Below are 17,916 nucleotides of genomic sequence, written 5' to 3'. Positions count from 1 at the left end.
AATGAGAGTCCAAACAGCTGATAAAAACATCACAATAATCCACACCACTCATGTGCATGAATTAACATCTTTGTGCAGTGAAAAGCTGTGTGTTTGTAAGAAACATGCATCATGAAGACTTTTTAATTTTAAACCTTCACTTCTAAATACGAGTCCGTAATCTATAACACGCTTCCTTAAGTGAAAAAGTCCATGTACTGTTATCCTCTCACATCAAAATCCACCAAAATAATTGTTAAGATCTGTTTTGGGCTGTTTTTGCTTGTAAACAGATCTGTGCATAATTCTCTCCTGATTCAGACAAGACAAAACTTTTTCACTTGAGAAAGAAATATTATAATACAGTATTTTAACTGGAAGCAAGATTTTCAAATTACTTGTCAAAGTACAGTTTTATTACTTGTGGATTATTATGATGTTTTTATCAGCTGTTTGGACTCCTGTTCTGATGGCACCCATTCACTGCAGAGCATCCAGTGGTGTACAAGTAATGTAAAGCTACATTTTTCATTTTGGGGTGAACTATTCCTTGCACTATTTGTGCTGTTCAGAAATGCATTAAAAATCTCATTAAAAAAAAAAAAAAAAAAAAAAAAGAAGAAAACTCTAGGATCGTAGTAAAGCAATTCCCATTAGATCCATAAGGATTTCCAAGAAGTTACAGAGTTACAAACAGTTCCTTATGTGCCTTGTGGGTGTTTTTGATGGGAATGCTCTTAATCCCAAAAGCCGTGATAATGTGCCCTTATTGTTTGCAGAATTCATGTGACATTACTTCACTGTTTTCAAACAAGAGGCGAAAATAGATGTTCTGGGTCATATTTCATAGGCCCTTGTGAGAACGTGAATGTTATTCATTGAACTTTTGAGCTTTCATTACATAAACTGCATGTTCTGAAAGTGTGCAGAAAGTCTCTGGCCAAGGCGATTCTCCAGAGTCATGAGAGCATTACGTAATTCAGCATTTGAAACAAATAACAGCTTGGCTTCGCCTCCTTCCGTATCAGTAGAAATGCATTCATCAGCATGACAACATGCCAGACCACAAGCTATGGTATAAAAAACTTACCGCATGTTCCCAGAATCAGACAAATATTATACATCTCCAGTCTTTGTGAGAAGCCTGAGGCGTGACAAACTGTCAAAGATCCAAACAGCTTTGGTCGATTTTGTAAAACTTCAAAGCTAAAGAATAAACAATGATTTGCTCAAAAACATGTAAACAGAAAGTATATAAAAAGCTAATTGCAATTTTTAATGAATTTAAAACTAGACTGAAGTAAATTTGTACTGCTTACCTACAGTATGCTAAATTTGTCAGTGATGCCAGGAGATTGGTTACAGTTGCTAAGGTATTCTAGGTGGCTACTAGAAGCTTGTTTCTGCCAAATAAAAAGGCAATTGTGACTTTTTTTTTCTCAAATTTCTGAGCTTTGTTTTCTCAGAATTCTGAGTTTACATCTCCCAAAAAGGCAATTGTGACTTTTTTTTTCTCAAATTTCTGAGCTTTGTTTTCTCAGAATTCTGAGTTTACATCCTTTACTCACAAAATTTTGAGCTTTGTTTTATCATCTTGAATTATTATTCTGAGTTTTTTTTACAATAAATAAATAATGAATAATTTAAATAAATAATAAAAATAAAAGTAATCGTGACTTTTCCCAGAATTGCTAAAAAATTTAAAAGATTATTGTGAAGGGTTTGTGAGTTTTCAGGAATTGTGGGTTTGTGCATGTAGTTCAATATCGTATATATATCTGCCCACTGCTCCGGTGTGCTTTACTTTATTTTAACTTCGGATGGGTTAAATTACGAATTTTATGGGTTTGGCATTTACTACACTTTATTTTGAGTTACTATTTATTACTTTATTTTTTACTCAAAACTTATATCGTATATATATCTCAAAATCTTTACTTTATTTTAATTTATTACTTTATTTGGCATTAAAAAGATATATGCAACTTTTCTTCTCCGAATTGTGAATTATCTCACAATCTGAGTATATCGCTCAATTGTGAGTGTATATCTTAATATTTTAGTATATATATTGCAATTATACTTTTTTTTCTCAGAACTTTGAAAGAAAAGCCAGAATTGTGCATTTATATCTCACAATTTGGGTAGGTATTTTGAAATTCTGAAATTATATTTCACAATACAGTATATCTGGCAATTTGAGTATATACGTATCTCACAACTCACAAAGATTTTTTTCCTAAAGTTTGGAATGGAATAATAATCTTAAATAATGCATAAGGAATAATAATCCTAAAATACATTAATAGTGTCTCCTCTTTATTGAAAGGTATCACTATTGCGCAAACACATGGAAATATCCTCAAACTCTTCAAAAAAGCTTCTGTGACTGAGTCATTTTGGCTGGACGAGCAAAGTATTATAGACAGATAAAATGAACTTTGCAACATATGGACCAGAAAAGAGAATAAGATTCATGATGCAGATCACATACGGCTGTCAAAGTGGTGTCCACAAATCCCACAGCTATTACAAATTACATAAACTGAACAAGAGTGCAATGAAGCTTTCAGGTTTCCCCCAAACCAAACATTTAATCTCATAAATTTGGCCAAAGAACTATCAAAAGACAAGTATTTGTGCACACAGTGAGCCTAATGCCATACTAAAACAAACATGATTGAAGGTGAAATGAAACCCCCTCAGATTCATCCAAGGTTGTACTTGAGAAATTTATAAAACAGAAAGTGAGAGGTAGAGTTGAATTTCCACATGTGTTGAAAAGAGATCCTCTATAAACAAACAAGCACTGCTAATCCAATCGAAAACATTGTGAGATTGTGAGAGTGCAGGAGAGAATAGCGTCTTCTGGACTGATTGAGTCCAGGAAAATAACTGGATGCCCTCCAGTCAGGAATGCAGAACTTCTGCAACAAAAGAATGAGGTTTATGAAAACTGTGTAGTTTTATTGTTATAGATGAGCTTAAATTGCATCATGGGGTGAATAAAAAACAAGGGAAAAAATGGATCTTTCTCCTTTGAAGACTACAAATTTGCTTGCAAGCAACATAAATCTCAAAACATTTCAGTATATTATAGTGAATGTTTTGCCAGTGACCAAATATTAAGATGGATATATTTAATTTTATAATGTAAATATAATTTAGTTACATAAATAATCAATCAGCAGCGAGAATAATATGCACGCATGCATACATAAATTAATAAATGAGCAATTGTATGCATGCATACATAAATGCAAAAATACATAGGCTATGTAAATAAATAAATAAATAAATAAATGCATAAGTGTAAAATAAATAAATAAATAGTTTGATGGAAGTCTTGGCTTTCTGCTTAATAAATGGCCTAAATGCATACATGCATGCATAAAATCCATGCCTGTGTGTGTGAATAAATAAATAAATAGTTAGTTACTTAGTATGTTTAATGGAAGTGTTTGTGCTTTATTTTGTGCATGCAAAATGTATTTAAATGTTTCTTTCTTAAGTTTGAGGTGAAATATGCCCTGGACATGTTTTCATGAAATTCACTTTCAAACATTATGGGCTTATGTAACATTGTGGACATTCTGGTTATAAATTCCTCCCGGCGGTCTCAACCTGTCTGGGCAAAGGGCATCAGTACAGCGCATGGATGCACTTTTACGTGAAAAAGTCTGACAACAAAGCCACAAAGGAAGCACAAATGGGAATAGAAAGGAAGCACGAGATTAATGCTTATTCCATTTTAGGTGAGGGTAACTTTTATTTGTGTGCTCTGATTCTTAATTCTTGATATTTGTAAACTCCAAAAACAATCTGCTATTGTAGTTGAAGTCAAATATGTTGCCCAGCAATTGCAGACCACTGTCCAAATGATAAGGGTAAAAGCAGAAGACAGGATAATGCTCCACCTCTGACCCAGCTGAACCTCTGGATCCTGAATCTGGGCTCAAGTCCTGGACTAATCAACAGCCATAAGCTCTGATGCAATGCACAGGCCCGGCCAGCAGCGCTCTGCAGATCAGGCCAGCGTGGACTTATGGAAATAATGACACCATACTGAGCCCCGGGTGCCAGAATGAAAAATCTGGCCCACTCGCTCTGTTTATTAACGATTTCTCGCTCTCTTTCTCGCCTTGTGCCATTCTCTGATTACACAGAGCTGCAGCTGCGACGGTAACCAGTCCTGAAAAAAAAATACAAAAATGATAACAATGGATAATGAATACATTTTTTATTAATTTTATAAACATTTTAAATGATTATACCTAATAAAACAACATATCATATAACATCATAAAAAACATCATAAAAAACAATCATAAAACAATGACTTGGCCTTTCTAACATCATATTAAGGCATATTAAGTTCAATTCTATGACTTAGTCTTTCAAGCTTCCTATTTAATTGCAGTATCATTATAAACGAATATAAAATCTAAAGAATATAAAATATATAAAATCAATGACTTCATCTTTCAAACATCACATTTAAGGCAGTGACATAATAAAATTGACCACATGGTTCAAACAGAAGTAAGTCTTTAACAGTAATTCATTGTTTCTACTTGTATTTAAGCTCAAATCTGTTATGGGGGGAAAACCATAGTAATCAATTTTGTTTTAGAAAAAAATATTATTTTTGGCACAGCATACAAGAATAGTGACTGTACATTTTTGGACACTTCAGCAATGTTTTGAAAAGAAACGTCATGGGTTATTACGTTTTTTCCCCACAATTATAATGCTAAGTTAAAATGAAACCAAGAGACACTGGCAGAATTCATTTATTCAAATTATAAGTATATAAATTATAAACTTACTGTGACTGTGTTGAAACAATGTAGGGCTTTAGAGTTTAATTTAGTAACAATATAGCCTATCTAACTGTTTTATTTAAGAAATGGCAATAAAAAACATAATTATTTTCAATTAAATGACAAAATGATAATAAATAAATTACGTCATGGTTTTCACAGACATGTCCTGGCTGGGATTTCTAAATTGCCTAAAATGTCTGGTTCTTGGTTTGCTTTTCCTACTGACTTGATCTTTACAGCCCTTATATACTATACGTGCACATCTTTGCATTGCTTTGACCGTTTTCAGATCCCGCTGTCTTACACACCACGATTGGTCAATTATCTACAATGCCTGCATGCTATTGGTCAAACTACTTTTCAGTCTCTACCTTCAGCAAGTATGAAAACAATAGAAAAACCAAAGACAACACATGGACATTTTAGGCAGTTTAGACATGTCAGGGGGAAAAAAAGGACGTATGTTCACCCTGAAATGCCACATCTCTAGGAGAACAAGGACAACCTAGAGAAAACACAGAGAGCATGGCCTGATTTCATCAGTTTTTCAGCATGACTCATTGGTTCCTATTAGCGGTGATGATAACCAGTTTCACTGGACATGGTTTTTCACTCTATAAGAGCGTAAGTCATGTAGCAGGTGGTTTTATTATCTGAACATGTGATTTCTCAGTCATCATCTTCAATTTTATCACATCATAAATTAAGTCTCTTTAAAAAATATATAAATAAATAACTTGCGTGCTTCAATTAGAGAATATTTCTGGTGAAGGGAAATGTGGCAAGCTGGTGAAAAATGACATTACATTTTCATGGAAAGAGGAATCATAAACTTTAGACACCTTTACTGAATTTCATATTTACATTTCTTTATTGTGTCTGGCTCTATAGATAGTGTCTAATTTATTATGTGAAACTTTCCTAGTTCAAAATAAGCATCAAAGCAACTGCAGAGCTGAAGTGATGCATATGTTTTTATAAATTTACGGCCTGCGCCACAGAATCTTTGTTGACGTGTTCAGATTGGCACACAACTGTCAACCCATCGCCAGATTTAACAGGTGCATTTCATTTATCAACATAACAATGGAGGAAAAATCATAGATTTCCACAAAAATACCAGACTAGCAGTTTTTCTGTCTGAATGATTATCAATTTGTACTGAGCGGCAAAATGTCAAGAGAAAGAATAATACATTTTGAGGAGCGATATATATATATATATATATATAGACTACAGTTCAGATCCTCCATTATTTTCATAGATGGTTTGCTAAGCAAAAGTTTGCAAACACTTCTCTATTATCTCTAGATTCAGCTGGTTATTATTATTATTATTATGATTATTATTTTTAATGCACTGAAACCTTTTAGTAAATTTGGCCCACATTGTCCAAAGGGAATTCAACTGACCAAAGAGTGCTAATTAATTTCTGAACAATACTAATAATACTAGTAATACTTCTACTACTACTACTAATAAGTAGTAAATACCATTTTTAATAATCAGAATGATGATTATTATTATTACTATTGTAATAATAATATTTATTATATTATTATTATTTTTTATTATATTATAATATTTTTATATTTTTTTTTATTATTAGTAGTAATAATAATGTTGTTAACTCCCTGGGGCATTCATTTGGAAATAATAATTTATATTATTATAATAATAATAATAACACTAACTTATAATAATGATTATGATGACACGAATTATGACATATTATAATATTTATAATAAATATTCATATTATTGATCATTTGTTTCATTATTGATATAACAACAACAACAACAATAATAAAACTATTATTGCACTGAAAAGGTTTAGTAAATTTGTCCTAAATTTGGAAACAACAACAAAAACAACAATAACTTCTTATTTCTCCTAACATTATTTTTGGTGCTACACTAATGATTATATATTATAAAGATTATAAACCATATTATTGATAATTAGTTTTATTATTAGAAATAACAATATTTTATAATAATATACTGTACACTACATACACATACACAAACTGTTTCGTAAATTTGTCGCCAACTGATCTTTAGATCCAGTTCAGATCAGAACTAACACTATGAATAACAGTAATAGTGATGAATTAATTAATCAGGACATCTCTACTAACCAACTTGGATAACACAAATGTAAGACTGAAGAGAGCAGTGCACACGTTTCTCATGCAAACATGCGGGAGCATCAGTAAGCCTCCAGAGATAGCAAAGGAAGAGTTTTATGGAGTTTGCACAGACAGCAGTGTCTGTGTGAGTAATATTTTTGGAGTCAGGTGTTGTGAGATGATTTGGCTGTGGATGGAGCTTCGAGAAGGAAAAATCTGCTCCGTTCATTCCTGGAATACCTACTGTGCTGAGCTGTGCTCTCCTCTTCAAAACGCAGAGCCGAGGCCAAGGTCAGGAGAGGATCCAGAGCCTGGAGAACGCCTCACAGCGAGCACATCTGCACAACCACAGGGAAAATCACCATGAGATGTATGCATACATCACGCTTATTTTATGTTTCGTTTAATTCCAGAGGACTGCGAATGTTTTCAGTAGCAGCAAGTTTCCCTTTTTCAGTGAAGAGCTAGTTTACTGCCATTTTCCACAGGTTTTTATTGAAAGTCACTGAAGGATAGTATTTTACACTGTGGTTTGCTGTAATACTAGTCTCAAGGAATACATCTGTTACAAATATAATCATAGTAAAATATATTAACAATTTATGTTTTCATATTATTCATGTAATTTCTAACCCATGTGATTTAATTTTTGCTCGAGGCATTAAATTAAGACATTTCTAGAATTTTTTTATGTAGCTATTTTCCATAAAAAGACATTTCTATTTAGCTTTAATTTATTTTTATTTCAATTTTAATTTCAGTTAGTTGTGAAGGCAATATTTCTATAATATTGCTAAATATTTTTAAATATTTATATTTTATATTTTTTCATATTTTATTTTATTTATATGTTATTTTATCATTTTACTTTATTTCCCTTTTATTTATTTTACTTTAAGCAATGTTTGTAATTTATTTTATTTTGTTTCATTTATTAAATTAAGAGAAATATTGAATGCAATGCTAATTTCTAAGTTTTTTAAATGTTAATTTTCTCCTATTTTTCTTTCATTTTTTTAACGTAATTACAAAAACAAAAACATTGTTCTTTTTTTTATTTAAATAAACTAAAACAAAATTGAAGTGTTGTAGTTAACAATAACAAAACTGTTCCTGTGACTATAAACTAATGCGTAGACTTTATTGTGTCTGAGTGGTGAAGCAGTGAAGGATCTCGCTAATGCTTTAGTCTTTCCTGTGAGCTGCACACTGTCTGGTTGAGCCTCGGGGCCGGTTCAAACCCTGACCTGCTAATCCGCAGTACTGTGACTCTCACATGATGCTGGAATGCCGTTCCATGGCCTGCTCTCATTGTGATTCACTCCCTTCTTCTTTAGCCCTTCAGTCGACCAGCATCCCTCCCTGACAGTCTGGAGCACAGAGAGAGTCCACTCCCGGTATTTGGGAGGTATGGGGCGGTTTCCGTCTTTTGGTAGATTTCTCTTTTTCTGGGAGCGGAGGAATCATTTCCAGAATGGAGAGAACAAGCCTCTTATTTCAAAGGTAGAGTGGTTTCTTACAGTTTACTTAGAATTTCTACTGGCTAAATTTGTCAGTTGATTCTACTTGTAGTTGAAGTAATAATCTCATTAACAGACAGACAACGTGTGTTAATATGGAAAATGTTAATAGTGTTGTTTATTAGCACAAACCTCACTGCATTGTTTACAATCCAATTCTGTGAAAACTTCTTTCTGTTTATTTGAGCAACATGTCTAAATTACTTGAACATTTTAAGTAGTAGTAATTTTAATAATAATAATAACAATAATAATAATAATAATAATATGTATTATTATTATTATTATTACTCCTCAAAATTTATTATTATTGTTACTTCTTAATATGTTTAATAAATTTGAATTTATTAAATGTATTCAATTGACCTAGAGTGTTTTATTAACTTATTTTGAAATAATTCATGATAATGATTTAAAATGATTACTATTAATAATAATAACAATGATCACAATTATTTCTGCTGATACGATTCTTATTAGGTTATCTTTATTTTATTATTATTTAATTATAATTTATTATTATTACAATAATTCATATTGTTGACCTTTTATAATTATAATAATAATAATTATTATTATAATAATAGCGTTATTAACCCTTATTGTAGTGTTCTTTGTGGTTTTATTATTTTTTTCATTTTCTGAAAACCCCATTTCTATTTAATTTTAATTTATTTTATTTAAATTTAAAAAAATGTTTTAAATTTTTTCAGTTATAGTTCTGAACAACATTTCTAATTTTTGTTTATTTTAAATTTTATTTTCATCTAATATTTTTTTCAATGTTTATTTTATTTTATATGTGATCTTATTCAAAAAATATTAATATTATTATTTAAAATGTTTAGTAAATTTGGCCCAAACTCTTGGTCTAAATGTATTTGGCCAAGAGTGTTTTATCAACTTATTTGGAAATAATTTAAGTGACGTGACATACAGCCAAATATGGTGACCCATACTCAGAATTTGTGCTCTGCATTTAACCCATCCAAAGTGCACACACACACACACCAACACACCACAACCACCACACACACACACACTGTGAAGACACACACACCGTGAACACACACACACACACACTGTGAAAAAACACCCGGAGCAGTGGGCAGCTATTTATCCTGCGGCGCCCGGGGAGCAGTTGGGGGTTCAGTGCCTTGCTCAAGAGCACCTCAGTCGTGGTATTGCTGGCCTGAGACTCAAACCCACAACCTTAGGGTTAGGAGTCAAACTCTTTAAGCACTAGGCCACGACTTCCCCATTATTATTAATGATAATAATTATAACAATCATCATCATTATTGGTATGCTCTTACCTTCTTTCTTTCTTCTATTCAATCCTAATCTTTACTATAAGGTTTAGCGTTAGTACTATCTGTCTCTTTCTGTAATAACCAATAATTATTATTATATTCTTCTTACCCTGTTGCGTGTTATGAACCCTAGATTGATTATATTAGATCGCGCATTTTCTACGGCTTGCTGACATGAATTGTCTACGTATTGCTTTTTGTTTGTATTTTTTTAATATATTAGCAAACGAACTTGCCTTTCTGTTAGAACACTTTAATTTGTATTTTTATAATGACTTGACCTAGTTTTTAGGTCCGCCATTTAGTTCATTTTTTTAAAATGTTGATCCTTTTCACCCCCCTCCGACCATATAACATATACTTCTGATTAATCTATTATTATGACTCTATTACTTTACGAAGCTATTTATCATTTATCTTAAATGTGCCAGGCTGTCTACGAGTCACCCATTAAACCTGACCGAAATGCCACGCCGTGTCCAAGCCGCACGTGCATCTGGCCCAGCAACTGCGGGATTCTGGTGTACATCCTGACTCACGCCCCCTTGCTCAACTGACCAAATTCATGAACTTTCTACTTATTACCATCGGGAGTTATAAGAAATGCAGAAGGTGCCTCATCTGTCTCGTATCTGGGAACGCACGACAGTTCAGGAAGTCAGACGAGCTCGACTTTATCCAGCCATGAAGAGTCAACCGCTTCATCAAGGAACGTCTTCACCTCACAAGCACTCAGTCCGCTCAGCTGGAGTGACTACATCTTCAAGTATCTCCTGGTCACGAGTAACCTGCTCTTCACTCTTCTTGGTCTGGTCACGCTGGTCGTGGGCCTCTGGGGCCTGATCAACAAAGAGTCCTTCGCTCAGGAGAAGATCAGCAGTATCGGGACGGACCCCATGCTGCTCTTCTGCTTCCTGGGTCTCGTTCTGGCCCTGCTGAGCCTGATGGGATGCGTGGGGGCACTGCGGGAGAACATGTGTCTGCTTCAGATCTTCTCAGCTGCAGTCTTGTTCCTGGTGGTGGCACAGGTTCTGGTGGCGGTTGTGTTGTACAGCCTGCAGGGTCAGATCGTGGAGTACTTGCGCTCGGGCATGTTGGCCGCTATGGTGCGGTACCAGGACGACCTGGACCTGAGGTTCATCACTGATGAGATCCAGACGGGCCTGCAGTGCTGCGGGGCTGATACCTACAGAGACTGGGAAATCAACGTGTGAGTGGAAATCGAGAGAGGGGCTGACATCATGAGCAATTTCATGAATTTCCAACACTGAAGTAGTCCAAAGTTAAATACAAGGATTATATAACCTAATTTGTAATGAAGAGCCTCTCTAGTATTAAATGCTTACCAGTGGAATTTGGACTCATAGTTTGGCCTGCTTGTTGTTTTTGATCCTATTCAGATTTTTCGTATAATTGTCCCTTTAGTGCTTTCCAATATATTTCATTTTATCGCACAATCACCCCCATTTTGCAATCCCAGTTTAGATTTAGACACCATTTATAGACAAATAATGGCTCTATTCGACTGAGTTTAAAGGTGAAGTGTGTCATTTTTCTATTTTAGCGAAAAATCTTATCTTAATCCAGGGTTTTCCAAACTGGAGGTTCCTTAAGGAACTGTGGGAGTAAAAATTAATCATGAATTAAATCATTTTCTTTTATTGTTATAATTAATAATAATAATAATAATAATAATAATAATAATAATAATAATAATAATAATAATGCAAAAGTGGCATGGAAATGCACTAAAAACACTCAGCACCTCTTAGCAATGGCATGGCAACATCCTAGCATGACAGCAAGTTTTGCATGAACTCTTTTAGCTTTGGCTAGTAAACAAACACCTAGAAACCACACAACAACATGCTAAACACCAGTCAGAACACCTTAGAAACCATGCAGCAATGTCTAAGCATACATCCCAACACTAATTCCATTAATTATCACTCACAAATGTACTTATTTTTGTAAAAATGTTTAATGTTTTGCAATAATAAATCACACACTTTAGTTACCCTTAACTCAAAAAGCATCATGTCATACTTGTTTGAATGAGTCTCACTGGTATCCGTTTCTCTGGCACAGGTATTTCAACTGTTCGGCTCCAGGGGTCCAGGCGTGCGGAGTGCCCCCCTCATGCTGTATAGACCCTCTAGAGAACGGGACAGTGTGGAACACCCAGTGTGGAGTCGGTGCCCAACAGCTGGACGAGTTCTCGGCTCAGAGCGTGATCTTCCTGGGCGGCTGTCTGGGCAGCATCTGGCGTTGGATCGAGCAGCACAGTGGAGTGATTGTTACGGTAGTCATCATTGTGCTGGGGGTCCAGATACTCACTCTGTTCATAACGGCCCGTCTGCTGCAGAAGATACGGTGGAGCAGAGCTCAGCATGATGTGTACTTACAGTCACTGCAATGAATGGATTCAGATGTTTCCAATAACAGGATACTGTGCCATGGGGATTTTGAACCAGCCTGTATTTAATGAATTCATTGCATTTGACATCTGGAGATGTTAAGTTGTTTATTCTGAAGACAAACAGTCCAGGAATTTCATGATAGCATGTAAAATCTTAAAGGCATTACAAGGATTTAATTGGTTTTCATTGTTTGTAAATGTTTTCATTAAATATCTATTTTTAGTGGGTCAAGCTGGTAAAAAGTACAATATTTGCACACTTCAACCGCAATATATAATGCAACAATAGGAGCGCTATAGTGAACCTTATCAATTTCCGTCATGTAGATGAAACTGTTCGCCAAAATAACTATCTAGGAAAAGTTAACATATTAATAGTTAACGTCAAACGTAGGCCTAAGTGTGAAAGTATTTGAGAATGGGTGTTTATTTTGTACAATACAAAACATTTAAAATGTGTTTAAGTGTGGTTTGATTTAATGAAATAATCTTACATTTATGATTCTGTTTGTGTTTGGTTTGTTTGTATTTGTGAATATTTATGATTATTTTATTGTATTGAATTTGTGAAGTGTTAGTTTTTTTTGTTTTGTTTTGATACTTGTATTAAAACCACATCTTACTTTCAAGTTTACCGACTGCATAATGTTTCAGTTTCTATTTGACCAGAGGTTGAGAAACCACTCAGACAGCCTGAAAGTATGAAAATAATCAGACTTTATTTTATGTCCAAACCTTTTCTGTGCTGCCGGGAACGAGTCGGACTCATTCTTGTATGGCTCTCCAGCATCATAAGACCAATAAACTGTGCCTGTGCCGAGCTCTCACAGAGAGCTGCTCCCAGTACTAGTGCTATGGGCAGACACTGAGACCCCACAGAATCCAAACTCATTTTTAACATTTGCAACTTGACAAAATGAAAACACAAACATCCAAAAGAACAAACAAACAAACAAACTGGAAAAAATCGACACTAAAACTCATGCTACCTTACAAGTAGAGTACACTGAAATTAACATTTGCAGGATTATAAAAAATGGAAGTACAAATTCTAAAAAAACACGTGTTAATAGGTTAACAATGCCCTATATGCAAAACTGTAAAAGCCAATATGACAATACTAGAAATAACACATACCATTTAAAGTAAAATAATCACAGAGTAAGTTTAAAAAGGTTATTGAATTGTTTAACATTGGTCACCATGATGACTTTGTGCACCTTCCTATATATTAATATAAACTTCTGCTTGTGGAGTACTTGAAATGACATTCGAATCTTAGCTTTTCTACAGCATTATTAATTTGAAGAGTGTGCGTTGTAGATTAACTAACATCCAGTTTTTCATTACCGTTTTTTTGCCGATTGTTTTACAGTTTTTCTGTATTTGGTTACAAGATTTGGCAACCCATACAAAAACTAACCAACACATCAACCAAGATATTTCTGTATGAATATTATACTGCCTGTTATAAGTGTAAAAACAAAACTAACCAAACATGATTTCTGGTATGAATATTAATATTAACTGATGGGGTGCAGGATGTTGTTCAGTGGGAACAGGAAGTGACCTCATATAATGCCATACTGGGCCAGCTCATGTAACTCCAGATGACTGTACGCCTCCCACGGACAGATCACGTTAAAATCTGTGAGAGAGAAAAATATGATTACACATAATTTCAGATGACTTAAATATATAATGAGGAGTATTTAATAATATTGTTTTGACTAAAAATTGTACATTCCAGTTCCCAATCCCTCCATTCCAGCAATTTCTTCACCAGATCTAAGAATAACAACATTGACATTAGCACAGATGCAACATGCATATCCATAAAAGATCCAAATAAATAAATAATAAAAGCATAAAAACTATTTGTACCCAATGACACCCTTTTTGGGCGGTTTGCTCTTGAATTGCCGTGTTGACCTCTGTTTGGACTTGGGCGGGCCCTTATGGGGACTGCCTGGCGCTGTGGCCCGTGTGGCAACCTTGCTGCTTGCTTTAGGCTTGGAGACATCCATATTCACAAGAACGATAGCAAGCACTGCGCACTGAATTGACGATGATCTGTGAGAGATTGTTGGGATGAGACTATTAATCTTTTGTTAATATTTAGGGGAAATGCAATGCAATATATTGCAGTTGCATTGCATTTTCACTAAAGATTAATAAAGATTAATCAAAAACCTATTATTATGATCCATTTTTTTATGATAATCAAAAATAATAATAATTAAATCCCAGTGTGCAGACATATGATAACAAAGGAGGTTCCTTTAATCCCTTTTACAGTGATCAAGCCACCTGTAATCTGCTGTCAAGAGGGTTTCTCAATTAATCTTATTATATGAAGGTCAGTGCACAATAAGCAGAACGTGCATGTAGTCAAACTCTTCCTATTAGCAGATAAAACACACAAGAGTTCAATGCTCGTTTACTGTTCAGTAATGCAGGAAATGTGTTCAAAACACATTTTCTCTTTTGCAGCTGGGACAGTGGCCTGAAACAGATTTGGACACTTAAGACACACTTTAAATATCTAAATGTCTTGCATTAGATGCAAAAGAAAGTGTCTATCTGCATCTCAAATGCTGCAGCATTTTTTCTCTTGACTAAATATTCAGAATTTTTGCTTAATGTTTTTAATCAGCTGTTGTTTTGGTGATTTTTAGTAGATGAATGAAATCAATTATCCTCAAGTTCATTAACGACCCGTTCACACCAAGAACAATTAACTAAGATATAGGCCTATAATATTAGAGTTCACACCAACGGTTATAAGCTTTAAATGCCATTTTAGCTTGCGCTCTTTAAAAAATGGAGTGGATTCTGATTGGCTGGATTCATCATCTGAAATAATAATAATAATAATAATAATAATAATCGCTCTTAAAGTTATTCTAGTAAGTTCCCCTGTGCCGTTATTGTTATATCTGAAATGTGAACTTGTTATTGTTATATAATTAGAACGATTATTACAGCTTTATCGTTTATAACTGTTGACACACACCATATATTAATATAGCCTATGCAAACATATATAATTCATATTAAACAAGTACAACCTTTAGGCATAACTGGAACTATATTACAAAACATTACAAATAATTTCCATCCTACATGTTCTGTTCTTTCTAAACAAATGTACTCACCTGCCGGTGTTCTGTTTCTGTCTCTACGTGTGTCGAGATGGTCAGGATGCGGCTCTCTGTCAACACACACTTTCCCGTCAGCTCTTATATAGTTCTGAGCATCATAAGATGATTAAACCTGCACATGATGGTCCTTCCTCTTTCTAAAACAATCTAGCTGTCACCAGCCACCTAAAAGGAAACAGGTAACAGGATGCAACATTCACATGTACAGATGCATGCATGAGATTAATCCTGTTTGTTTTCCATAGTTCATGCAATATTAGATTAGACAAACAGTGTTTGGTTAATTTAGATCAGGAATTTGTGTTTTTAATTTTGTTTAATTGATTTAAACATTTTAATAAGTGTAGGTAGGGATATGCCGGTATCAAATTTTCCTGATGCAATTAATTGCTCATGCTTTTATCACAGTATACGGTATTATCACGGTAATGAAATTTAGTTTAAAAAAAAAAGTGGTCATAATACAGTATTAAATAACTTTTTTCTTATAACAAAAAATAAGAAAGACCTCATTAGTTAACCTTAGTTAATGCATTAACATTCACACTGAGCAATAGCTACATTTGCTACAGAAGTTATTAATCTGCTAAAAAATAAAAGTCTTAGTTCATGTTAGCTCATTAAACAACACAGTTGCAACTTTTGATTTTAACAACGTGTTATTAAATATTGGAAAATACCTAAGATAATGAATGTTCAGAGGAATTTTTCATTGGCAGTTTTGCACTACTTTAAAAAACTAATGTTAACTAATGAAGCCTAATGTAAAGTGTGATTGAACAATAAGGAATCAAAACACTTTCAAACAATATCTAGGGCATGTTTGCAGTCCAGATTAAAATGAGTATTATATATATATATATATATATATATATATATTAATTAGTATATATTATATATATATATATGATTAAAATGAAAAATATATATATATATATATTTAAGTATTTGGCACTGTGATGAACACCATAGCGAATACACAAATCTGAATGGCTATTTAAATATGTTTTAAAAAGTAGTGCAGCTGCTTTATTTATGGGGTTTCCAGAGTAAAGGCTGCATTTTCTGCAGTTTAGCGCCATCTGCTGTCAGAGAGTGAATGTGCTTTTATTCAGCGCGTCTCTCACGTGTTCCTCCATGTGCTTCTCATGCGTGCTTGTTTACATCAGAGCAGTCTTTCAAGCAGCATACAGCAGTGTTGTGCATTTTGACCAGTTGATGGGAATAGTATTCTTACAATGCATTCCAAATTCTGAATAATTTGTAATATATAATTATTCACGGTATTTAGAAGTGCCCACATAACAATATCATGCATATTCATTACCGTGATATATCGCATTACCGAATACCGGCACATGTCTAAGTGTAGGACCGTAAGTGTAGAACCACAAGTGAAAGTATCACAAGTGAGGAAAAATAAAAATAAAAATTATATATATATGAGATTTATTTTAAATATTTTTATTTTTCATTATTTTATAGCCTATTTCTTATGACTTTATATGGCAATTAAAAACATTCATAACATAGACTTTTGAAATGCAATACTGATAAATGTTGCACAAATTACCCTTCAAGCTGGCATGACTTTAAGAATGTCAGAGTTTAACTAAAACATAGATAATGCAAAAGGCCTAGTAGTCATAACAATGATATCATTTATGCACATATAATCTTCAGCAGATCACGTATTCACACACACAACATGTCCAGTGTGATGTTTTACTTGTGCAACAGTTTTTCTGAATCGCCCGTCCAGACGTCCCGTGTGTGCTGTCCTCAGTTCAGTGTGATCAGCAGCCTGTCAGATAATCTCCGTATCTCTATTCATTCAGAAAATAGATTAGCATGCCCCTTCAAGCAGACAGACACCCAGCCACTAACTCAACGGCATTATCAGGTAACTCACACAGCTAAAGATGGACGACTTAAACAGGAAACACATTTTAAAAACATATTTCCACAGTGTACATCTCATAGAGACAGGTGCTAGTTTAAATAAAAAGTCTATAAAAGTCTGTTTAATAATCACACACGCTACACACCAGACAGTCAATTTCATGAGCTAAAATGTAAAAATTCTATGTAATGACAAATATGTGACTCTGGATCACAAAACCACTCTTAATATCACTTTTCACTTTTTTTTCTTTACACTTTAAGTCACTGGAATATATTTGTAGCAATAGCTAACAATAGACTGTGAGCCAAAATTATTGATATTTCTTTTAAGTCAAAAAATCATTAGTATATTAAGTAAAAGATCATGTTCCATTTAGATATTTTGTAAATTTCCTATTATTAATATATCAAAACTTAATTTTTTATTAGCAATATTTTTTGCTAAGAACTTCATTTGGAAAACTTTAAAGGCGATTTGCTCAATATTTTTTTTTTTTTTGCAACCTCAGATTCCAGATTTTCAAATAGTTGCATCTCAGCCAAATATTGTCCTATCCTAACAAACTATAAATCAATGGAAAACTTATTTATTCAGTACTCAATTAAAAAAACAAAACAACAACTGACCCTTATGAATGGTTTTGTGGTCCAGAGTCAC

The 17,916-nt window shown here is 33.7% G+C and overlaps 1 protein-coding gene across 1 annotated transcript; it reads left to right on the top strand.

Annotated features, from left to right (window-relative positions):
- The first annotated feature begins 8,137 nt into the window (after window positions 1-8,137).
- LOC109072662 (tetraspanin-10-like) lies at window positions 8,138-12,676 on the top strand. Its single transcript, XM_042721463.1, has 3 exons — window positions 8,138-8,439; window positions 10,360-10,980; window positions 11,859-12,676. Exons 1-3 carry the CDS (start codon window positions 8,348-8,350, stop codon window positions 12,187-12,189), a joined length of 1,044 nt encoding a protein of 347 aa, XP_042577397.1. The 5' UTR covers window positions 8,138-8,347; the 3' UTR covers window positions 12,190-12,676.
- The last annotated feature ends 5,240 nt before the right edge of the window (window positions 12,677-17,916 follow it).

The sequence above is a fragment of the Cyprinus carpio genome, chromosome B3, assembly GCF_018340385.1.
Source record: "Cyprinus carpio isolate SPL01 chromosome B3, ASM1834038v1, whole genome shotgun sequence".
NCBI lineage: Eukaryota > Metazoa > Chordata > Actinopteri > Cypriniformes > Cyprinidae > Cyprinus > Cyprinus carpio.
Note: the sequence above shows the minus strand (reverse complement) of the source record. Positions and strands in the feature narration are given on the sequence as shown.

Coding starts and splice junctions, on each gene's coding strand:
- LOC109072662 (XM_042721463.1), top strand. CDS start 8,348: ATGGGGCGGTTTCCGTCTTTTGGTAGATTTCTCTTTTTCTGGGAGCGG. Junction 8,440..10,359: donor AACAAGCCTCTTATTTCAAA/GGTAGAGTGGTT, acceptor CTTATTACCATC/GGGAGTTATAAGAAATGCAG. Junction 10,981..11,858: donor AGAGACTGGGAAATCAACGT/GTGAGTGGAAAT, acceptor TCTCTGGCACAG/GTATTTCAACTGTTCGGCTC.